Consider the following 26,593-nt stretch of genomic DNA (forward strand, 5'->3'; position numbering starts at 1 on the left):
GCAAAAGTGCTTCATTCATTCCTGCTGACTTCCATTGAAAAAAAGTGGTAGAAATGTGTGTAACCATTTTGTATTTCCATTTGTCTGGCAACATCTTTCTGACGACTTTTCCTGTCTCCAAATGTCGTCACCGCATGATGCAAACTGTGTTTTAATTATCAGGACTTGGTTTGCATGACTTTCTATGACTCCTACTATTTGACGAGTGACGGTGGAGTGACTCAGAAACAGGTCATTAAGGAGCGCAAGGCATCGTGCTCAAGGATATTTGACAGCACACCAGGTGTGAGTGTGATTAGCCTTACAAGCCGTTTTGAAATTCTGCCCCTTATGACATCATAAGTGGGCGTGTCGCCAGAGGGTGGGGGGGGGGTTGTCCTGCCGTACGGCCAGACCGCCCACGGGCCACGTGTTCCTGATAAGAGACGGAGTGAGTCACTTGGGCTGTTTCAGACATCAGCACCTCAGACTAGCGCCGCCACTAGCGCTGCACGCCAAGTGGGCGTGTCCACCTAGATGTGTGCTGGATAGATCAGTCTACCAGCCTACCCAGTGGACTGCAGCAAACGTTGCTCATCTATCCGTCACACATCTAGGTGGACACGCCCACTTGTGATGTCATAAGGGGGAGAACGGCTTGGAACGGCTGATCACACTCACACCTGGTGGCATGTCATGGGACCTTTAACCACTCCACCATTTTGTATGGCTGCCTGTTCCTGGGCGAGCAGGAGAATCGATCATGTACATAACTGCTCCTGCTGGGACTTCTTCTCAGAGTGCATGGGGGTGAGTGATGACACAACCAGAAATTATCATAATTATTATATTAGGAAGACATGGGAAAATGACATCAAGGCAAGATTACTCATGTTTGGTTTTTAGAAGTCTTCAGTAGGACGCTGTCATCACAGAGAACAGGGTAGTACTTACTGTTTACTTCACCTCTATTCATTCGGCTTTAATACTGCAACTTTGGTTTCTTCAGACACATGTCATTAACGAGGTACGAGGTATCGGTGAGGGGCATCTCGCTCAAAGGCTGTGGACAAAGGGAATTGAACCCTCCTCCTTTTGGCTGGGAGTCTACAATTACAATTAGGGCATTTGGCAGACGCCTTTATCCAAAGCGACTTACATCGGTTAATACACACATTGACACACCGACGGCAGAGTCAACCACGCAAGGCGACAGCCAGCTCGTCAGGAGCAGTCAGGGTTAAGTGTCTTGCTCAGGGGCACATCAACACTCTTCCCCAAGCCTTTTCGTGTATGTAGTTCACAAAAAGGTATGTAACAATATAAATATGTTGCCTGGGGGACAGGCCCTCGGTGAAACATTTATTAGTATATGCTACACGTGAAACTGAAAGATGGCGCAATTTGATTGGTTATTAAATTGTTAATTATAGTACAGTCCAAGCGTTTCATTAAATTAAAAGGAGCGCAGGCTAATGGGGGGGGGGGGGCAGCGGGTGCACCCACCAGGGGAGGGGGGGCTATTCCTCCTAGTCAGCCCGACCTCGAGGCTAATTGAGACTCAACCTTCTCTCCATTCGTCCTCAACCTCGCGCTGACTTTATGGTCCATCAGACAGCCTTTCACGAGGATTAACAGGAGCGCCGCGCTGGACGGTCAGAGTCATCCTGGGCTCGTTTGGTGCAGAGGAACTACCCGCTTTTTTTTTTTTGAAAGCTGTTTGAGTGTGATGAGGACTAATACGTCTGAATTCGTAACCGGGCTGGAGCGAAGAAATATGGAAGGAAAGGGTTTTGGTAGGGGGTAAAATCTTGTGAGTGGAAAACTCTCCAAGCGACAGCAGAAAGATGCGCGAGGCAGACTGACTCTGTTTACTTTTCTTTTGATGACGAGTTGACAAGCTGGCATTAAATAATCCTAATGGAGCATGTCATCCACTTGACCTCAGCAAGATGGAGGCTCTGTGTGGCCTAGCCGTGCAGCGCTAGTGGCGGCGCTGGGCTGATGTCTGAAACAGCCCCAGCGACTCTCTTTGACTCTTATCAGGAAGACGCGGGCGGTCTGGCCGTACGGCAGGACACCACCACCACCCCCCCAATGGCTGTATTCACACGCAACCCCCCACTGTAATTGGGGCAGGGGGGGGGGGGGGTGAGGGGGTATAGGGTGGTGAAGGGATTGCTGTTAAACTATGACTTTTTGTCAACAATAGGTCCGGCACAAAGCATATTAACAGATGTATTTGCTTTGTTTTTCAGTCTGATAGCCGATATTCTAAACCTCTCATCGACCAACTGACGTTAGCGCTTGCTATAAATGTTAGCGGCAGAACGTCGGTTGGCTAACTCACAGGCAGCTGAAATTTAGATTGAAGACGGGCACAGATCCGAAAAACACAAACTCGTCCCCCTCAATATAAATGATTTCTTAATAAATGAAAGCACAGATTAAATAGAAGCAGACTCCACTTTTGAGATAATTCTCCCATAAACACCTTTAAAGGTTTGGTATATATATACAGTATATCCATGAATCCTGAACAGTGGTCTGAACCGTTTGCTACAGCAGATCATCTGATACGCATTGCTGGTAATCATGATTCCCCTCGAGAAAAAACTCCATGTTTATGGTCCCCCCCCGTCAAATTTTAATGAGACCCCTACCATAGGTGCTGGGTCATATAAGGCCCATAGGATTCCCATTGCAGAGGGATCATATAAATACCGGTGGGTACCGCCATTACGAAAATCCAATTAAAAAGCCATATTAAAGAATCAAATACAGAGCATATTAGATGACGATTGCTGGCGTCCATGCTTTATGAGAGTAATTAGTTTTTGTTGATTGTATACACAAAAAATTGAACTATGCACACAATTCTGAAAACTTGAGGCTCATGTATCAACTACAAGAATCCAGACTGCTAAACTCTAAGCACCAATCCATTGTTTTCACGCATATTCTAAATCATATTTTTGCAGAACTCTACGGATTGGTCTCACTCACTTCTCACCTGTTCAAACTCAACTGGCAAAAGACTTCAATCATGTGTCAGAGCATATAAGAGGCCTCAGGTGAGCTCTGCTGTGTTGTAGATGAGCTGCTCTGGCCTGATCAGGATCAGAGGTGGGATACAGACTGATTTACATGTAGATCTGTTTCACCTCATTTATATTCTCATTTTTATTTCTTGTTGGCCTACGAAAAGCTTTTCATGCAGTCAGTTTAGCTGAACATTTTACTGTATTACAGTAACAAATAAATATTTGCTTTGTTACCTATTTTTAATTGTGTTTCATCATTACATCCCACGAAAGACAGTCTTAACATTTTCTTACTGTAGTGTTTTTCATTTTACTTATCTGTACTTATACTTATACTGCACTGTCATTTGCCAAAATAGGTAACATTGGTGTATTGTCATAACAATGGTGCGGTATCAACTATAGATGTACAATATAACTCTGGGAAGCTGGGATTGTGAGTTCAGCCCATTGGAGCCCATTGGATGGACAAATATGCATTGTATCCTATTCTGATACGATCGTGTAAATGCAATATTTATATGATATATTCACAGTATTATATTACAATATGGCAATAGTCTTTATACCGTATGTAGCACCTAATTGCAACTTTAAAAATTGAAGCTATTTCTAAAAAAAATGAGGGAGACAGGAGGAGAGGGAGAAGGGGGGGAGGGGGGAGAGGGAGACGTGGGGGAGAGAAAGAGAGACAGAGAGTGATTGTCCGGCCGTCTGTCTGTGGTTTCTTTCTACAACCGACAGAGAAACTGAGGCACCCCCCCCCCAACCAAAACCCAGGGAGGAGGTCCAAGAATAGTATCGGAAAAACATTTGTTTTATTTATAATTTCAGATCGATATATTATTATTCTTAGGGCACTTAGGTAAGCATTATTTGCTTATAAAACGAGAATGATCATCAGCTGAACACACGAGAACATTCAGTTGGATCCACTGAGTTGTTTATTACAATTATGCTTCATTAACAAAAAAAACAGAAAAATAGTCCATTACATGTGCACAACAAACACAAGGACTAAAACAATAAAAACAGCAGAAATTACTAATCATCATCAGGTGTGCACATATCTTTAATAACTGAACATCAGTGTTGGGCAAGTTACTTTAAAAAAGTAATTAGTTACAGATACTAGTTACTTCTCCCAAAAAGTAACTAAAGTAGTTACTCCGTTACAAATTATAAAAGTAACTAGTTACTGTGGAAAATTACTATTGCGTTACTTTCTAGTACATTTTTTTAAATGATCAAAATTTGTCAAATAATTTGGACCCCACGTGCACCCCCACCCCTCTTTAATGGAAATCAATATACATGTGCATGTTCATGCACTGAAGCACGGAATGCACGGAAGCATGCAACGTTGAACAATGTTTGAATTACTTGACACCGACGTGGCATAATGTGCATTTCACAATTACCCTCGTTCCTTTAATTTCTTGGAGGAAAAAGTAATGGCTATACTATACTTCCATTTAAAGAATGCTGTTTTGGGATTATTTGGGTTTGCCATTCCTGTTTCACGTTGACTCACTTGTTTCGATGTGTGTCGGAATATGCGTGCTTTCGAATGTGTTTAAACACCCGCCCAACTCTACCTCTGATTGGCTTACCGTAACATGTTACTCTACCTCAACCAATCGTTATCATTAATGCGATTGTCTCGTACCCACCCACTAACCAAGGAAGTACAGTAAAGAGAGAGAGCGAGATCTAGTCTGATGAAAAAACTGCTTTGATTATAGTAACGCGCCACATTTTTTGGAAGTAAGGGTAACAGTGTTATAATGATGGGAAGAATAATCTGTTCTATTATTCGTTACGGAAAAAGTAACGCTGTTAGTAACGCCGTTATTTATAACGCCGTTATTCCCATCACTGCTTTACATATTCTGTCGCGTTTTGGTTCCCAACAGAACACAAAAAATCAAGATTCAGCTTGAGGTCATTTACAACATGCAACATTATCCCATAAACCTTGGTTATTATGAACAGATGTAAAATCTGCTTTAGTAGAGTTTAGGATTATGACCAAAATTAAAGTTACCAGATTCCTTCTGAAAATATACAAACATTTACCATCAATAGGTATTTTGTATACATTTCAAATAATGAATGTGCTTATCTAACTATGGAAGATCTTAAAAGTCTTTTCATGGTTTATCATCCTATACTTTCCAGAGGAGAGAGGAAGAGAGAGAGAGCGAGAGACTATAACTGCCAGAGACAGTGGCAGTTGAGTCATCAGTCCTCTCTGGCCTTCAAAGCCCCTTCATCAAAAGCCACTCATCCTCTAACACAAAAGCAGTGTGTGTGTATCTGTGTGAGTGTGTATGTGTGTGTGTGTCTGTCTGTCAGTCTGTGTGTGTATGTGTGAGCGCCCGCCCATCTGCATGTTTTTTTTTTTCTACAAGCGACACAGATACACTGAGGAGGACCCCCACCCTAACCCCACCCTAAACCCGAACCAGAGACACTGAGCCACCCCGCTGACCCCCCCATACCACGACCCCAGGGAGGAGGTCCTCCTGGGTGAAGGAGGCCTTGTAGGTGTGGAGGTGTGTCAGTGTGTCTGAGGACCCTCCTCCACCTGGGGACACTCTGTAGAAGGACAGAGAGCCAGCAGGCCGGTCCAGATACACTCCTACTATGGTGGAGCCAGCGGGGTGGAGACGTATGTCTGTTCTACTACTGTTGTACCAGGCAGAATAATGATCATCAACACAATAAAGACACCAGGACTTGTTGTTATATCCAAACCTGCTATCATCACCCCCTCCTCTCCTTGTGATTCCTCTGTATGTCACTCCTATATCAACACCTCTTTTCCTCTCTACCTCCCAGTAACAGCGGCCAGTCAGAGCCTCTCTACCCAACACCTGGAGCTGGGAGTCAAATCTCTCTGGGTGATCCGGATACGACTGGTCCTCTCCAACCCACGTCACCTTCCTGTTGTCCTCAGACAGAGAGAGTCGTCTGTTGGCCGTGTTCGGGTCCAGTGTGAGTTCACAGGCATCTGACGGAGAACAAGACATGATGAGCTGCTGAACTATTCTTCATCATCATCATCGTCATCATCATCATCACTAGTACTGTTCTCATGTATTCTTCTTCTTTATATTCTCTTTCAGACTCTTTTTTTGATCACTCTCTCTTCTTCAAACATTACCAGAGAAAGACAAAACAAATATCATATGATAGCAACTATAGTAGAATCATGTGCTGTCGATTTTCTAAGCAATAGTACACATTGTGTTTAAGACAATTAAAGTTAAAGTTCATTGGAAATCCCATGTGTGTGTGAGTGGCTGTCCCAATCAAAACATTGAAACAAGGACAAATGTATAAAGTGCATTTACTCCCTCAATATTGTGTTTGGCATGATGAGCTTATTACTCACATGAAATATCTCAACAATATTTGAAATATCTTCCAAGATATTAAACTTTTGGATTTCCCAATACACACACATCAACCTTCAAAGGGACACCTGTTTAAACCACAGACTGAACGAGCTGAGCTCACATACAGGCTGGAGATGGACTGATGAACCATAGAACTGGTCCATACATACTATACATACATAGACATGTACTCATGCATACGGGCTTACCTACACATACATATACATATCGTTTGGGTCACTTGGGTAGGATTCGTTTATATATATTAGTGCTGTCAAGCGACTAAAATATGTAATCGCGATTAATTGCAATAATGTCATAGTTAACTCACGAATCACAATCTTTTTTCTGTGCCAAATATCCCTTGATTTCTTTATCCCATTAATTTTTCTCATTTTAATGCTCTTATCAACATGGAGAAGTGCATCGGCTTGCCTTGTGCAAATGTTTTTTTATTGATAACAACATTGGCATATACTGATCAAAGCAGGACGATACAAAAAAAATGCCTATAGTACAATTAAACGATGAACATACAAACATACTGCCTTGAGCATAGCAGTCAGGCTACTGCTTCTTTGTTTTGAGCCAAAGAAAAAAAAAAAGATTTGGTGATAAAAAAAATTAACCCTGTTAAAATTGGCTTGCGTTAACGCCGTTAATAACGCGTTTAACTGACGGCAGTAATATATATAACATCATGCAGACAAAGACAGGCTGGAAATTAACAGTCAAAACTTGTATGTATGTATGTATGTATGTATGTATGTATGTATGTATGTATGTATGTATGTATGTATGTATGTATGTATGTATGTATGTATGTATGTATGTATGTATGTGTGTGTGTGTGTGTGTGTGTGTGTGTGTGTGTGTGTGTGTGTGTGTGTGTGTGTGTGTGTGTGTGTGTGTGTATATGTATGTATGTATGTATGTATGTATGTATGTATGTATGTATGTATGTATGTATGTATGTATATATGTAAATGTATAAATACATAGACTTAAGAGACACTTACACCTCTGTGGAACTGGTTTCAGCCTCCACACTCCACCGTGCTCCACACTGGGGGGGAAACAAAGTAAGAGCAGCATGTTGAAACATTCACCATCATCATCTGCTGTCTCATCACTTTCTACACAACATGAGTTACAGCTGCCTTTTCAAACCACTTCATCTAGCAGCGGCTTGAATCCTTGTAGGAGACTTTGTCCCTGAGTGGTGAGCTGTCCTCTCCATACCTGAGAGTGTCCAGTCTCCAGAGTGGATCCTCCAGTCCAGCAGAGAGCAGCGCAGCTCCTGATTCTCCTGGGTGATTGTAGCTCAGGTCGAGCTCTCTCAGATGGGAGGGGTTGGAGCTCAGAGCGGAGGCCAGAGAAGCACAGCCTTCCTGTGTGACTAGGCAGCAAGACAACCTACACACACACACACACACACACACACACCACACACACACACACACACACACACACACACACACACACACACACACACACACACACACACACACACACACACACACACACACACACACACACCATCTAAAGTAACCACATTTATAAAGTGTATTCATTCCATATGGAGGACAAGTAAAAGCTAATAATAACAGAAGTGCATCAGACATGAGCAGCACTTACTGGAGTCTAGAATAACCTGTTTGAAGAAGAGGCTGATAACTGACCTGAGAGTTTCCAGTGTACTGTGTGGACTCCCCAGTCCAGCAGAGAGCAGCTTCACTCCTGAATCCTGCAGATCATTGGTACTAAGGTCCAGCTCTCTCAGACTAGAGGAGTTGGAGCTGAGAACTGAGGCCAGAGCTTCACAGCATCTCTCTGACAGCTTACAGCCATTTAACCTTCACACCAATAAACAGGAACATGCAAATTGTTATGCAAATTGTTACCATTCTTTTTAAATACATGAAATAGTAAATTGTATGAATAAGCTGGTCTTTAAATATTAAGAGAAGGATGCCACAAAGATGTTAAATTATTGAAAAAAGTTATCTTACTACTATATGATAGTAGGTCTGTCGCACAAGTTACTCGACAAGTTGGTCAACGCGCATGTGCCAAGCAGCCCGCAGCTCACACGCACACGCACACACACACACACACACACACACACACACACACACACACAGTCACACACACACACACACACACACACACACACACACACACACACACACACACACACACACACACACACACACACACACACACACACACACACACACACACACCCAAACTAAAGTAATCACATTTATAAAGTGTATTCATTCCATATGGGGGACAAGTAAAAGCTTTGATACTTTATTGCGACAAAGCTGTCACCCTGTCCGAGAAAAGGAAGAGTAAGTGGGGAGATGACATCATCCCAGACAGCAGACCTTCCTTCACTTGGATATGAAACAGGATCTTAAACAAATGCTCCTTCTTCAATAGCTACAACTCAGATGAGATATTGTTTGGTTAGAGTCAGGAGAAGTCTGCTGTGTTTGGTAGGCTTAGACCGTTTCTTCACAGGTTCTTACATTGTGTAGAACCAGGGAGTGTTTTGTCAGCAGGTAAAAAGATTAACAGAAATGCATCGGACATGAGCAGCACTTACTGGAGTCTAGAATAACCTGTTTGAAGAAGAGGCTGATAACTGACCTGAGAGTTTCCAGTGTACAGTGTGGACTCCCCAGTCCAGCAGAGAGCAGCTTCACTCCTGAATCCTGCAGATCATTGGTACTGAGGTCCAGCTCTCTCAGACTAGAGGAGTTGGAGCCGAGAACTGAGGCCAGAGCTTCACAGCATCTCTCTGACAGCTTACAGCCATTTAACCTTCACACCAATAAACAGGCACATGTTAGGTACTGTGATTCTATTTTACGAGAATTGTTACCAGTCTTTTTACATACATGAAATACTAAATTGTATGAATAACTTGGATCTTTAAATATTAAGAGAAGGATACCACATAGATGTTAAATTATTGAAAAAAGTTATCTTACTACTATATGATAGCAGGCCTGTCGCACAAGTTACTCGACAAGTTGGTCAACGCGCATGTGCCAAGCAGCCCGCAGCTCACACGCACACACACACACACACACACACACACACACACACACACACACACACACACACACACACACACACACACACACACACACACACACACACACACACACACACACACACACACACACACTAAAGTAACCACATTTATAAAGTGTATTAATTCCATATGGGGGACAAATAAAAGCTTTATTGATATTTTATAGAGACAAAGCTGTCACCCTGTCCGAGAAAAGGAAGAGGAAGTGGGGAGATGACATCATCACAGACAGCAGAACTTCCTTCACTTGGATATGAAAAAGGATATTAAACAAATGCTCCTTCTTCAATAGCTACAACTCAGATGAGATATTGTTTGGTTAGAGTCCGGAGAAGTCTGCTGTGTTTGGTAGGCTAAAACCGTTTCTTCACAGGTTCTTACATTGTGTACAACCAGGGAGTGTTTTGTCAGCAGGGAAAAAGATTAACAGAAATGCATCGGACATGAGCAGCACTTACTGGAGTCTAGAATAACCTGTTTGAGGAAGAGGCTGATAACTGACCTGAGAGTTTCCAGTGTACAGTGTGGACTCCCCAGTCCAGCAGAGAGCAGCTTCACTCCTGAATCCTGCAGATCATTGGCACTCAGGTCCAGCTCCCTCAGACTAGAGGAGTTGGAGCTGAGAACTGAGGCCAGAGCTTCACAGCATCTCTCTGACAGATTACAGCCATTTAACCTTCACACCAATAAACAGGAACATGTTAGTTACTGTGATTAAATGTTATGAGAATTGTTACCAGTCTTTTTACATACATGAAATGCTAAATTGTATGAATAACATGGATCTTTAAATATTAAGACATGGATGTCAAATAGATTTTAAATTATTGAAAAAGGTTATCATTATAATAACCAGAGCTTTCGCGTGCACGTTGCACGCGCCCACCCTCTAGTTGTAATTAAACCCATATCAATATTGTGGAAACCCAAGTTGATAATGTAAGAAATTTCTGAGTGCATAACCGAAATGCATCGGACATGAGCAGCACTTACTGGAGTCTAGAATAACCTGTTTGAAGAAGAGGCTGATAACTGACCTGAGAGTTTCCAATGTACAGTGTGGACTCCCCAGTCCAGCAGAGAGCAGCTTCACTCCTGAATCCTGCAGATCATTGGTACTCAGGTCCAGCTCTCTCAGACTAGAGGAGTTGGAGCTGAGAACTGAGGCCAGAGCTTCACAGCATCTCTCTGAGAGCTCACAGCCATTTAACCTTCACACCAATAAACAGAAACATGTTAGGAACTGTGAGTAAACTCACATAAATCTTCAACTTATTACATAATGAAGGAATTTTACTTGTTACAAATATTCACTTAATCATTAGATGTATAAATGTTAATTATGTATTGGATGTAAAAAGTGGAATAAATGTTTAATTGTGTTTTCAAAATATATTCTTAAATGAATACCACTTCTATTTTCTAGTATTCTGTGTGTACGGAAATTCATTATACCCTAATAGTACACCTGCAAGATGTTTTATATATTATTGTATATTTTATATTCTATTAGTATGTTTATTCTGTTTGGAGTAGAATAGTAATACATGTTGTTATATAATATTAATATAATATAAAGCTGTTATGAACCTACAGTGATCTTTTGCATATTATTTTAACCTTATATTCCTAATTTATGCATATTGTGTCATGTGTATCGTAATACATGTTATTAGTGAACCTACATAGATGTTTTGGAGACTTTGACTACTGGCAGCAGCCTCAGAAGACCCTCCTCTGAGGCAGAGTATTTCTTCAGGTCAAACACGTCCAGCTCCTTTTCTGATGTCAGTAGGATGAAGACCAGAGCTGACAGTTGAGCAGGGGAGAGAGATTTTCTTGAGAGACTTCCTGATGTCAGGTACTGTTGGATCTCCTCCACTAGAGAACGATCGTTCAGCTCATTTAGACAGTGGAACAGGTTGATGCTTCTCTCTGGAGAGAGATCTCCATTTATCTTCCTCTTGATGTAAGACACTAATGTGATGATAGTTTCCTTATTGGTCAGTGAGCTAGTTTCTGTCTGTCCCAGCAGAAATGTTTTAATCTTAGTGATCAGTGATCTACCTTTTTTCTGTGCCAGCAGTCCTCGTAGGACAATCTGATTGGTCTCCAGAGAGAGGCCCAGGAGGAAGCGGAGGAACAAGTCCAGGTGTCCGTTCTCACTCTGTAAGGCCTTGTCCACAGCATGCTGGTAGAGGTGGAGGAGTTTATCTTCACGAGAGGTTGGTGCTTCTTCTGAGAGCAGATTGACCCCCGTGTTGATGAAGGACAGAAAGACATAAAGGGCAGCCAGAAACTCCTGGATGCTCAGATGGATAAAGCAAAACACCCTGTCCTGGTACAGCCCACACTCCTCTTTAAAGATCTGGGTTAACACTCCTGTGTACTCTGAAGCTGATTTGATATCGATGTCACACTCTGCCAGGTCTGCCTCGTAGAAGATCAGGTTGCCTTTCTCCAGCTGGTTAAAAGCCAGTTTTCCCAGAGAAACAATGATCTCCTTGCTCTCTGAACTCCAGTGTGAATCTGTTTCAGCTCTCCCATGATACTTCATACCGCCCTGTATGGACTGAACCCTCAGGAAGTGGCTGTACATCTGAGTCACGGTCTTGGGCACCTCTTCTCCTCTCTGAGATGTTTTGAAGACGTCCTCCAGAACTGTAGCAGTGATCCAACAGAAGACTGGGATGTGACACATGATGTGGAGGCTTCTTGTTTTCTTGACGTGGGATATGATTGTATTGGCCAGCTTATCCTCTCTGAATCTCTTTCTGAAGTACTCCTCCTTCTGTTGGTCAGTGAACCCTCTCACCTCCGTAACCATGTCAACACACTCAGCAGGGATCTGATTGGCTGCTGCAGGGCGTGTGGTTATCCAGATGCGAGCGGAGGGAAGCAGGTTGCCCGTGATGAGGTTTGTCAGCAGCACGTCCACTAAGGTCGGCATTGTGACATCAGTCCAGGTCTGGTTGTTATGGAAGTCCAGAGGAAGTCGACTCTCATCCAGACCATCCAAGATGAAGACAACATGGAACAGGTCGAATCTGCAGATTCCTGCTTCTTTGGTCTCAATAAAGAAGTGATGGAGAAGTTCCACCAAGCTAAACTCTTTGTCTTTCAGTAAATTCAGCTCTCTGAAAGTTAAGAGAAATGTAAAGTGTATGTCGTGGTTGGCTTTGTCTTCAGCCCAGTCCAGAGTGAACTTGTGTGTTAAGACGGTTTTACCAATGCCGGCCACTCCAGTTGTCATAATTGTTCTGATTGGTTGATCGTGTCCAGGTAAGGGTTTAAAGATGTCTTCACATTTTATTGGTGTTTCCTCCTTGGCCGGTCTCCTGGAAGCTGTTTCAATCAGTCTGACCTCATGTTCCTTGTTGACCTCTCCACTGCCTCTCTCTGTGATGAAGACCTCTGTGTAGAAGTCATTCAGACCTGCGGGCTGTCCTGCTTTAGCAATTCCCTCAGACAAACACTTGAATTTCTTTTTTAAAAGAGACTTAATTTTGTCTTGGCACTCGAAAGCAGCAGATCCTAAATGAGAAAACAACAGAAGACATCAGATAGTGGATGGTGACATCAGTGGAAGCATGTCAATATTTCCTGTAAAATTATCAACTTCATGATATTTAGTGGCTTCATTACTTGTGGTTACAGAATATGTAACCACAATATGATTGGTCTAAATAATAATAATAACTAGAAAATGCATTTCCTGCAGAAAATGAGTGAGAGTGCTGTAGTGCAAAGTGAGGTTGAAAATATGTTTTTATAAAGATAGTTTAAGACGTAAAGAGATGTAAAATGGCAAGTGAAGGGATCAAGTGAAGGGATTTGAACTTTGAATTTGAGTCTAAATGGAGTAAACAATGTAAACATGCACACCATTTAAAAATTGTAAAATGTTTGGAAACAAATAAAGTGACCGCTGAATGAAAAGCGCAAAGCATTCAACCGTGCTGTATCTGAAACGTCAAATGTATTGCCCTGGGCCCCGTTTCCTGATATCGATGGATCTTCACTCGTAAGATAATTCTCCCGATGGATCTTGCGATCCATCGATAATTTCTTTGTCGCGTTTCCCGAAACTCCTCTTAATGTGAACGCGCATTCGCTGCACTCACGACGTCGTAGGATTGTAACTGTCTACTGACACGGTGCTGAAATGGGCTCCGTAGGAGGGGGAGACGCAGGAATGTCGCAGGAAAATTTTCCCCATAAAATATATCCCCATCAAGGACAACAGCAGAGTAGCCTACGAAAAAAATAGACTGCAATTATATGAATGCTAAAGACATTAAAGCCCAATTGATTAGGCTTAAACCGACATATATCAGTCATAATCCTGAGCGCACGATTGGGAGGTGGAAGTTGCGCTTTAGATGCCTTCACAAGTCCAGCGGAGGGCTCCAGTTTTCGCCGGCCAAGTCATGCGCCGTGATATGTGTGACGGCTATGTTGCACAACATTGCAGCTAAGGCTGGGGTGGCTTTGCTTGAACCGGAGGACGTTGAGGACGAGGAAGATCGGTGTGAGGACGGCCTCCCTCATAACTACGCGGCTGGTTTTCATGCGCGTCGAAGAGTGATTGAGACTTTTTTTTAACCCCCTCCACCCTCCCACATGTCACTAAACATTCCCGTCAACGTGACCAATCCCCACCATATCCCAGCCTTTTGCCTGCTCCTTTGCTTGTTTTTTATAAAAAAAAAATATTTCTTTATTTTTAATTTTTTTAAATTTAATTTTTTGTTAACATTATTTTATGCTACGTTATATGAGTAGCCTATGTCAGTCTGCACAGTCTGTATTCTGGTGCATTTTGGGGATGGCCATTACCTATGTACCTACTATTCATTCAGATGAATAGCCTACATCCTGACTTTCAGGGCCTGGACAAGCTTACACTGCATACAGACCTACTTTATGGCCATTACACCAGCCATTGCCATTTTACCCATTGATATCTGATATTTGATATTGATATTGAAATCATGATCACTGTCCTATAGCGTCCATTTTTTGTGAGCCTCAATGTCTATTTCAAATGCAGTTAGAAATATGGGACAGTTGCTTCATTTTGTTTAAATGCTACAGGCCGAAAGACTAAGGCTGAATCCGAATACTTAGTACATACTATTTCTGTTCAGTGTCTACTACTTGACGGTACTACACTTGACAGTGTAGTACGGTCTACAGCTATGCGTAGAACGCCTCCGAACGCTTCCGAACATCGCCGAAACTCCACCGGATGTTTGTAGATGACGTATCTCCCCTCAGATGCCGGCAAAATTACCTTGATAAGTTACCTGTTTTCCGTCTTGTCATCGTTGCTATTAAATTAAAAATGTCTCTTTTTACTTAATTACTTACTTTACTATTTTTAATGTCTCTTTTTTTCGCAGTGTTCTACGACGTCTTTCTGGTGGTGTCGGGTCAGCCATCTCTTCTTCGTTTGTTACCAGACTCCGGTTGCATTATGGGATAGCGTAGTGAACTCTGTTGTTTACTGTGGCGGTAGTACGCATTCGGAAACGTCTTCCGTACTACACAATGTGTACTGAGCATTCGGACGCGCTATATTTTTGGCGTACTACAAAATGCATACTATATAGTAGTCAAGTATGAGTATTCGGATTCAGCCTAAATAAATATGTAACTTACTTGCCCCTTTTATGTATAACATTGCTTGGGGAGTCCAATTCCTCCACAAAGGGTGGAAAGTCCTTACAACTCTCTGCTAGTTAGCGATCTATCTCTTTTCTACATGTAGTTGTGTTGCGCGAATGCTGCTGAGGGAGGTAGCCTATTTGATTGATTCGTTGTATTGTCCAATCATGTGGTGATAACAAAAAAGAAAAGCGATACCATTTGCCTGGGGCGCAAACTGTTGCGACGCGAGGGCGAATTTTCTTGCGCCAATGAAAAGCTGTCTCTGCTTGATAGACAGCAAAGAGTTAGCGAGCTTACATTGACTTCAACGTGGCCGGCGCCCCTGACTTGGAGGAGGGCTTTATTTCGAATGACCAATAACTAGCCTAGCCCAAATCATTGACGTTCAGACGCATTTAAATGGTTGCTGGCAGTGACAAGTATATCACACAATTAAACGAGGATAAACGCTATGCATTTTTTTGATTTATTTCGTATTGATAATAGTTGATTAATAGTTGGCAGATATATTCAAGTGAATATTTCACGGAGGGGCGGCGCCCTAGCGCCCTATATTGACCCACCGCCACTGGTTACGATGTCATATGGCTACTTTTAATATTTTAAAAGTAGAATATCTTAAAAAGTGTTAAATATTAAAAAAATCTGAAAAGAAGCGAGCGATTCCAAGCTATTCTGAATATTTTAAAATTTGAATTTAGTTTCTAAGTGAAAAATTGAGGAAGGAGATAGGTCCCAAAGTTTGTAGAGAATAATAAAGAAATTTAGAAAGAAAGAATAAAACCTTAGAAGAACAATAGTTGAGCGCTACATGCAGCACTCACCTAATAATGATAGTGAATAAGTGGAAAGTGACTTGATATGCAGTATAACAAGATAGTGCTGCATCTCTTCCATTGAGTTATTCTTCTGTTGATTTGCAATTTAATGTTTAACATTCTTTAACCTGATAGACCCACAATAAACCTACACATCTGGATCAAACCATTTAACCTGATATCCCTAATATAACCCTACATATCTGGATCAAACCATTGAGCCTGATACACCACAATAACCCTACCTACCTGGATCAAGAGCCATGAGCGCATTTGAATCTGACGAGTTGATATTTTGACAGCACGTCTGCAGTCTCCGATGAGACAGCTGCACATGAATTTCAAACTGCAAATGGCTCAGTTTATGGCCAAATAATATGGCCCAATTCACACATGGAATAAGGTTTTCTTCCACAACTTCAGAAATACTGAGTCCTCAAATAAAATCCTAAAAGTTATGGGCATGTACACGATGTCTGTGTCAAGAAAATATGTGTTTGCTGTACGGTGTTTGCAGATGCATTGATTTAAAAGTACAACTTATTACCACTGTATCAGCTGATCTTTCCCAAATAATTTACCAAGCACGTTTGGCTAGGTAGATGAGAGAAGCAAAGTGTATGCGCGAGGTGCACAAGCAACATTATGCATGCGCCCTTAAAATAGCATCTGAATAACGCGCCACTGACTTTAAACCAGGTATTTTCTGGTTTGTGGCGCAAGTGGTTTATGAAACGTCAACATAGCAACAAGGAACGTTTGCGCCAGAACACGCCTCCTCCTTTCGCCGAGCCGCCCCTTGGGGCGCAAGATCATTCCCTAATTTACCGACGTGTGGCGTAGGAGGGAAAAGCACGCTCTGCGCCAGTTGCAAACTAGCAACGACACATGCGCCAGTGATTAAGTCAATTGCGCCGGATGCAAGATAGGGCCCATAGTGTGATTTAGTCTGAGCAGTGCAAATAATGAGTTTCACACTGCTCTTCAAAATAATAATTTATTCACTGTTTTTAAGATAAGATTATCTTCAAAATAATTGTCTCTACTGTCTCCAAAATAAGAGTCTCTTACTGTCCCCCAGTGTGTCAGCCAGTTCCTCCTGGTTCATCTCCATCAGGCAGAGCTTTGTGATGTCCACCACTCCCTCTGTGGCGCGCCTCCTCTGCCCCTCGTTCTTACCATCCACCTCCTCCTCCTCCTCCTCCCTCTGACTCTCTGAGCATTGTGGGTAATCTGGGAAGAGTCTGGGGAGAGAACACACAGTAAACACACACACACACAGACACACACACACACACACCAAACATACAAGAGGTGGAAGAGAGAGAGAGAGCGAGAGAGCAAGAGCGAGAGAGAGAGAGAGAATATTTTTAACTTGTAAGCATCAGTCTCGGTGGAGTCTGATAACATTTAACTGGTCTGTTTTCATTGTCTTTTAGAAACTCCTACCTCTCCTCTCTGGAGGGGCGTCCATCTTTAAAGCTAAGAGGATCATCCATAGACCAGTCACTCTTCATGGATACACAGCTGGGTCCAGGGGAGTCTGCTCTCTCCTGCTGCTCTGGGCTTCAACACAACACACACACAGCTGTTACTCAGACTAATGATGGAGTCATGATACATCACTGCTGAGCTCTGAGATGGTCAACAGTCACAGACAGAGATCCTCTTCTTACCTCTTAGCTTTGCTCCGGCGGCCATCTTCCCCAGACAGAGTGGTCCTAGAGGTAGGACCCCCCTCCTCTCTCTCCTCATCCATAGTAGACTGGAGGCCTGGACACAAACACAACTACATGTTGGTTCTGTGGATTGTATTTGAGTACCAGACAGGAAACCACTTTAGAGAAGACAAACAAACATAGTAAGGAGATCTTTTGAAACGTATCCATGCTGTCAGAAACACCTCAGATCAAACCAGTACACTGACCTGGACCCTGAGTAAGAGCTGTCTTTAATCAATCATTAACTAACTAAAGAGTTACTGTTCTATCTGTACTTACTACTCTCTCTCACACACACACACACACACACACACACACACACACACACACACACACACACACACACACACACACACACACACACACACACACACACACACACAATCGTTAACTATGGGAGTATTTTAGGAGTACTTTAGAGTATATTAATGCAGTTAGATTATATCGCCAATAATCTTAAGAAAACATGACATTAAGCAAACTGTACCTTAGCCTCTCGGAGACTTCCAATCCTTCTCCTCCCTGATATACATAAACACAATATCACTATATTTTTCTAGATCTCATACACACTATCATTATCTATGTCTAGATCTCATACACAGTCTATCACTGTCTATGTCTAGGTCTCATATTATCATTATCAGGAAAAATGAATATTTCCCTTTTTACCTTGAATTATTTCCCAGAAAAGGTAAAGATAAAACATTATATAAATATTCCATGTTTTATAACTTAGGCTATACGAGTTATGATATATCCTCCAACACATGACTCCATACATGTATTTGTAGTTGAGAAAATGGGAACATTTGGTGAAATATTGGTATAGTCAATTTATAAAATCTGTTGCCACCTAGTTCATAATATGCAACTTTACTTACTCTTATGAATTGTAGTTTTTAATATTTATTAAATTGTTGAAGGGAGCCTGAGACTCTGGCATTTCATTGCTGTTGCTTTAATTCTTGTGAATATTAGTGATGGACTCAATGATTCGTTCCCTTGATTGAGGGATAATAATCACAATATGTCCACTTTAAGTACCTTAGGGACTCCAACTCACACCCTTGCCCATGAGTAGGCTTTAAAAAGGCATTGAAAGAGGTTTTTTTTAGACATCTAACTAGAACAAGGTTTAACAAGAGCTAACTAAAGGTCTGTAAATATCTAGATAGGTTTATATAGATACACGTAGTAATATATCTGAAATTAAGTGAGCACTGTGTGACGGTCCACATTCCCAGTGCAGCACTCTGCGGCTATCTCCTGACGTCAGGGTAGCCCGAGTGTTCAGTCCAATTGTAAAAAAACATTGAAGCGGCCTACAATCATAGCCCCCCTCACGCCCCTTCTACGTTTGAGAGAAGAGTCTAGGAGGTTCACGTCACCAGATGTCAACTGAATTCATGACTTTAGGCGGACCCCACACAGATTCCCACATAAAACCATTGATGCAGTCACAGCCTTAGAGACCCGTGTGGGCTGTTTGACGCAGATGTATATTTTTGGCCTCATTCTTCCATCAATTAGACCGTCTTCAAAACCATTATTCTCCTGCTTCAATGAACCCCATTAGGAAGGCGTCTACAGCAAAAAAAATTCGGCAACGGACCATGCACAAGCCACAACCGTGTAGCATGGATGAAATAAGAATTTCATACATGCAATAGACGACCCTCCTCCATATACACAAGATTTGAGTCGAGGCTCAGATCACATGTGCCTTAGGCCATGTGGTAGTATGTGGGTTGGTAGGTAACAGTGTTGGGTTAGTTACTCAAAAACTAACCCAACACTTACTAGTTACTTCTGCAAATTGTAATGAGATTACTTTACTAGTTCCTGCATTTGAAAAGTAACTTCACTACTTATTACTTTACTTTCCCGTTCCTTAATTGACTGTAGATGCATTGACAAACATCATGGCCCTATCATCACTTAGTGTTTATTGTATAAATCTATACAGTATGTAAACCATATGAAAGAACAATATCCCCGTCTGCACAAAGAAATGCCTCACTGTAAAATCCACAAACAACAGGATAAAGTAGGCTATGGTGAGGTCAATCAGTAGCAACACACGATTGACCACACACAAGTTTCAAAACACAGGCTTTGGGAAACATGAGAACAAAAATGAAGTGGTCAATAAAAAATATAAAAAGGTCACTTTATCCCATACAATTAAAACAGAAGTGCACTTAACCGGCGGTCACACATGCTATTACTTTATGTGGTCCAAAGGCTGAATGAACCTGATCTATTTCTCAAGCTATGACATCAAAAGTGTGTCTTCCTCTCTCCCTCTTGCAGGCAAGAGCAGCCTTCTCAAGTTTTAAAGTAATGCTGTCTATCCAGTGCACCATCATTCCTAACTTAGGAGTGACGGTGCACTGGATAGACAGCATTACTTTAAAACTTGAGAAAAAAAAGTATCTTAGGAATCCTAAAGGCCAATTTCCACTGGAATCGGCACGGAAGCGGCACGGAAGCGGCACGGCAGCGAATCGCTCGCCGAAAATAATGGAAACCATTAAAGTGAACGTAGGCTATTCCACTGGATACGGCACCGGCACGGCATGGAACCGTCCCCAAACCGGCACTTCGTTTACGATACTTGCCTCTTCTATTTCTGAAAGTTGCCGGTTCGCTGCCGTGTCTCAGAACACGACTACAGCCAATCAGTTTGCCTTTGTGCATGAATATTCATGAGCTCACATCGATCCTTATGCAATTCACAGGGTATTGTAATATTATACAGTCTATCTATGGTATGGTATCAATAGCTGGTCAGTGGCAAAGAAGAATTGAAAGTCCGCGTCGATGCCTCGCAAGTCCAGTGTCGCGAGTGGACGTTGCCATGACATCTATAAATCATAGGTCTACCGTATTTAATGGGTTATGTCTTATGTGTATGGTTGATTATAAGGTAGGCCTATGTATATATATATATATTATAATGTATATTATAATATATATGGTTTGAATATAACTTGTGAATAATATTGTATGAATACTTATTATAATTATGCACGTCTTGAGCCATCTGTCGGAACGTGTCCGTGCCGCTTCCAGTGGGGATTGCAGTACGGAACACAGCCGCTTCGCTGCCGTGGCGCTTTCGTGCCGATTCCGGTGGAAATTGGCCTTAAGTATCTTTAGTTGTTGGCGGACACATGATCCAGGAAGGACTCGAAAATAATTTTGAGCTTCGATTCCAGTCAGTATAACACTTGGAAAATGATTTCCTGTCGGATGTTGGCTTGCGAGTCGCGGGTATTTTATCTAGTATTTTTCTTAATCTGGGCGATGCAATAGTCGACAAGGGAAGCATGTCTTCTACAATGAACCCTGCAACCAGTCTTTCTGTTTCGCCTGCTTCTGCGCTCCAACACTTGAACACTCCTTCGCACAAGCAGCTACGTCACTCAAATCAATCGCTATGGCAACGTGCAGCCCGCATGCACACACCACAACACATCAGGACTTTACCCGCAGGCAAACACGGCTTGGGTAACGCAGGAGACACGTTACTATAGTCTAGTAAAGTAGAGTAGTTACCGATATATTAAATGTAATGCGTTACTTTACTTCGTCACCAAATAAGTAATATTGTTACTGTAACGCGTTAATTTGTAACGCGTTACCCCCAACACTAATGGGTGAAGATACGTTGTGCTGAGGAGGGGGACAGACCAGCCAACAATCCGCCCCTTGTCAGCAGGCTACGGTGATTGTAATCACTTGGAAGTGAGGTAGAGGAAGGATAGGATCAACGAGTAGTGTTAGCTCTAGCATGCCCGAATCCGGGGTCTGTGGGGGGGGCATCGAGAGGCTGGTCTGTGGGGGGGGCATCGAGAGGCTGGTCTGTGGGGGGGGCATCGAGAGGCTGGTCTGTGGGGGGGGCATCGAGAGGCTGGTCTGTGGGGGGGGCATCGAGAGGCTGGTCTGTGTGGGGGGGCATCGAGAGGCTGGTCTGTGGGAGGGGCATCGAGAGGCTGGTCTGTGGGGGGGGCATCGAGAGGCTGGTCTGTGTGGGGGGGCATCGAGAGGCTGGTCTGTGGGGGGGGCATCGAGAGGCTGGTCTGTGACGGGGGCATCGAGAGGCTGGTCTGTGGGGGGGGCATCGAGAGGCTGGTCTGTGAGGGGGGCATCGAGAGGCTGGTCTGTGGGGGGGGCATCGAGAGGCTGGTCTCAGGGCTGCTCCTCCCGCCCAGACCAAGGTCGTCTTCATTGACCGAGCCTTCGCTCCTGGGCTCTCCAGAGGGGATTTGCACCGAAACGTTATGGGCGTGACCTCGAGGGATCCATGACCTGTGGCATCCTAGCAAGGACGAGCAAGACTTGTGGAGGGGGGGGGGGCTTGTCAGTCTATGGGAGCAGACACCACTCACAGGCCTCGTCTCATCATTCGATGAGAACAGCCACCAATCACAGGCCTCCTCTCATCAGTCTATGAGAGCAGCCACCAACCACAGGCCTCGTCTCATCAGTCTATGAGAGCAGCCTCCAATCACAGGCCTCGTCTCTTCATTTGATGAGAGCAGCCACCAATCACAGGCCTCCTCTCATTAGTCTATGAGAGCAGCCACCAATCACAGGCCTCCTTTCACAAGCGGTTCACTTATGGTTATATGTTACTGCCTTTGCCCCTCTGGAATTCAACAGTGGCTGTCCAAACGAATGTAGTAGGGGTGGCCCAGAAGGGGGGGGGGGGGGTTTCACAGCATCTTTGTATGCATTAAAAATAACAAATACACCAGTGACATTGTGAAGAACCTGATCAGGCAGCGAGTGACCAATTGCAAATCACGGTAAGAGTATGATATCACACTCAACAGAGGATACAACCCTGGAATGAATTGTAACTTTCTAACTTTGGTAAGGTTAACTGGAAAGTGTTTAAGCCTTCTCGTCTTCATTCCAATCCTTTCTGGAAACCCCCTAGGTGTTAATGTATTTAAGAGAACCTCGGGCCTTAAACGATTACCAAGAAAGGGTGTGTCTGATGACTCACCTGCTGAGAAGGGTCAGGTAACAGGCTGAGCCGGCCTGGTGAGGGAGGGAAAGACAAAGGACACTTGTTTTATCTCTTGACAAGCACTTGTTTTGGACATGTTTCAGCTCACTTAAAGTATGTAGGGATAAAAGGTATCTCCAGGCCAAAATAAATGTTGGAATTCTATATAAACGGGCAACAGTATTCGTGTTGTAGTATTGCAGTGTAGTAGTAGGTACTGTCGCCAATAGGTTAACCTGCTGGTGATCAGGGCTTAAAAGGTGATTTTGTTTGCTAAATCTCCAGTGCAATACATTACTCTTGACAGTAAAAATTACATCTGTGATACCTTAGCCACACATACCTTAGCCATACATCCTACCATAGCCACACTTAGCTTAGCCATACATCCTACCTTAACCACACACCACACATCATCAGCCTACCTACACATACCTACACACCTCCATGCAGTCCTGCTCTTACCTTTGGACAATAAAGCCTATCAACTTGGAACTCTGACTGGACATTCCCAAAACCTCCTCTTCAACTACTAACCCTAACGATTTTGTAATCTACTTATCCAAATGTTAACTTCAATTGTAATATAACCCAGAACACTAAGGTTATCTTGTAATATACGTTCTGTATTCATATATCCGGGACCCAGAGTAATAACGTTAGTATACATGTAATTTGTATGCACGGTCATCTTCTCTAACTTTATCTAAACTGAATACACATTAGCTTGCCCAGAATATGAGGCTTTAAATTATACCAATGACATAACTTTACTCACTTTGGCTCATGTGTGGATCATCGGTCCACTGACACAACAGCTTTCCAACTGAATCGATTTAAAATGACCAAGAATCTGTCGATGCACCGATTCAAACGTTGCAAATCGGTTGAGTGAAGCTTTAGCCTGCAATGTCAACAAATTTCATCCCGTTTCGATACGGATCCATAAAATGAAACTAAAGGAATTGGGCGTAACTCGGGGTGTGTTTGCGTATATTTGCGCGCGCGCCCAGCATCTTGGAAGCAGGTAAAGGCGCGTTCACGGTCCTGTTGACAACGAGACGGCTCGCCAGTGCTTACGCGTGTTCCCGACAGCGTTCATGTGCACTGCGTTGGGAATCTAAAAGTTCTTCACAGCAGGGTTTTTTTATCCGGTAAAGAAAAGTCAGAACTAAACAGAACTTAGTAGCATCAGTTTCAAGTTTGAACGCATTTATTTCCTAGGAGCCTATCACCTATCCTGTTATTTATGAGAAGCACAAACAGTATTGCCACTGTATGATCCGGGTTCAGGGTCTGTGTGACACATCAATCATGAATCTATCAAATCTCCCCTCTCTGGAAGAACTGTACAACACCCGCTGCCTCAAGAAGGCTACCAAGATCTCCAGGGATCCAACCCACCACCCGGTAACGAACACTTTGTGCTGCTGCGCTCAGGGAAACGGTTCAGGACTATGGCTGCACGGACAAACAGACTTATATCTAGTTTCTACCCCAGTGCCATACAGGCGTTGAACTATGCCAACACCTGACCTCGTACTATCACGCACACGCACATAACATGTGGCAGCTACTGGGGAACATTGCAATTCCCCACGAACCATCTATTTATTTATCTATTTATTTATATTTATTACATTAAATATTTATTTATTTTTCTGAGGACTTGTGTAATCTTTTTTGGTTGCATGTTTTTTCAAGTCATTCAACTGCCCTTTAACTCAGTTTAGGTTAGATTTATATTAGATGTGTCAGTTTTAGTTAGATTTATATTAGATGTTCGATTTATATTAGATGTATCAGTTTTAGTTAGATATATATACAGTGTCTTTTTTTATCAGATTGTATATATTGTTTATGTATGTTCCTTGTCCTCTCTTTTTCTTTAAGCACCAGGGGGGAGCTCTCCCAAATGTACCTGTACCTGTACTTTGACAATAAAGATCATTAATTCGTTCATTCATTATATACACACCAGACACACACACATTATGTACACAAACAAAAACACACCCACACATCGTTCATTAATCTATGAACACACACACACACACATGCACAGACATATGTACACACACACACACACACACACACTCATCGTTCATGGACCTAAACCCACAGCAGGTCAGTGCCGGTGGTAAGCAGCGGGTAACATCAGTGTCTCACGTGGTTCATCTCTCAGCCCTCTCTGTGTTCAGCTGGGCTGCTGAGCGTCAGATGAGAGGGGGCCGCTTGGGTCTGGGGGTCCTCACAGTCCTGACGTTGTGGAGGACCAGCTGTTAGGGGGACGTTTGAATACCTGTGGACCCATGGACGTACCTGTAGAGCACCGGGTTGTTGAGCAGCAGCTGTTGGTGCTCTGAGGGGTCAACCCGTTCAGTGGGATTGCAACACTTTGTGATTGGTTTAAATGCTCCGCTGTACTCCAAATTATTAATTTTATTGGGCTTCTGAAAGGTTCAGCATAAACCATGAAAGGAAGATCTTCCTTTGGGTTTAGCAGGTTGTACAAACATTTACTCTCTAATGTAATATGTGTTTAAAATGTTGATTGATGGTACATTGTTTTACTACAATATTTTATATATTTTCAACATTGTTATAAAGGAATTTGATATTAGTTTTCATTTTGCCATGCCTGACATGGAAGGTGATTTAAAGCAGATTTAACAACATAATCATAAATTATGTTGTTAATTATAAGTGTTCTATGGGAAAGGGTAAAGATGTTGTGAATGACTTCAAACTGAAGATCTTTGTGTTCTGTTGGGAACAACAAGTCAACATGTTCAGTTATTGAAGATACCGGTTTATGATTTGTAATTGCTCAGTCGATCAACTGAACCTTCTCATGTGTTCAGATGATTCTTCCCATTTGTTCAATTTTCAATCCTCCAAGTCTTCTGGAGTTATTTCCTCCAACACAACAGTGGAGTTTGACTTTTTTAACCACACATGCATACACAAAAACTATAAGTAAGTAATTTGGTGAGCAATATACACACACACACACACACACACACACACACACACACACACACACACACACACACACACACACACACACACACACACACACACACACACACACATACACACGTAAGTATACGCACACAGACATTACAGAGTTACAATTATGTTTATTTATTTAATCTAGAAATCTCTGTAAAGTTCCTTCCCTCATGAAACATAGATAATATAACTGGCATCAGAGTTAGTGAGAAGCTTCTACTGCTAACCCGCCAACGTGTTTCAGGACAGGGGTTTAACTTATATTAATCATACAGTTCGAGTTATGTGAGGGCGCACCATCATTGACGGATGGATTCAACACCAGTAAGACACCAGTGAGACACCAGTGGGACACCAGTGAGACACCAGTGCGACACCAGTGGGACACCAGTGGGACACCAGTGAGACACCAGTGAGACACCAGTGGGACACCAGTGAGACACCAGTGAGTCACCAGTGGGACATCAGTGAGACACCAGTGAGTCGTTCTGCCGTTCTTCCAGAACAAACAAAGGACTGAGGCCTCCTCAGTGCTGCCCCTGCTGGCCGGACCTCCACACTGCAGTCATGTCCAGTAGCTAGACGATAGCCCGGAGCAGCGTGGGCCGTGGGGGCCGCGCCCTCACTCTCACCGCTCCCCTGATCCTCAGCCCCTGGGAGGGCTCCTCAACGCTGGGCCTTCTCTTTAGTCCTGGGGGAACCTCCCTCACAGCAGAGGGCTCCTCAACGCTGGGCCTTCTCTTTAGTCCTGGGGGAACCTCCCTCACAGCAGAGGGCTCCTCAACGCTGGGCCTTCTCTTTAGTCCT

General features: G+C 43.0%; 1 protein-coding gene across 1 annotated transcript in view; it reads right to left on the reverse strand.

The window, feature by feature from the left end:
- LOC132458832 (NACHT, LRR and PYD domains-containing protein 5-like) overlaps positions 1 to 26,593 on the reverse strand; it is a 172,495-nt gene that overhangs the window by 76,081 nt on the left and 69,821 nt on the right. Inside the window, exons 18-20 of the mRNA XM_060053142.1 lie at positions 10,574 to 10,747; positions 10,039 to 10,212; positions 9,086 to 9,259 (exon numbers count right to left, since the gene is read on the reverse strand). Of these exons, the coding sequence (XP_059909125.1) occupies positions 9,086 to 9,259; positions 10,039 to 10,212; positions 10,574 to 10,747 (522 nt within the window). The remainder of the gene's footprint in view (positions 1 to 9,085; positions 9,260 to 10,038; positions 10,213 to 10,573; positions 10,748 to 26,593) is intronic.

The sequence above is a fragment of the Gadus macrocephalus genome, chromosome 6 (assembly GCF_031168955.1).
Source record: "Gadus macrocephalus chromosome 6, ASM3116895v1".
Lineage (NCBI taxonomy): Eukaryota > Metazoa > Chordata > Actinopteri > Gadiformes > Gadidae > Gadus > Gadus macrocephalus.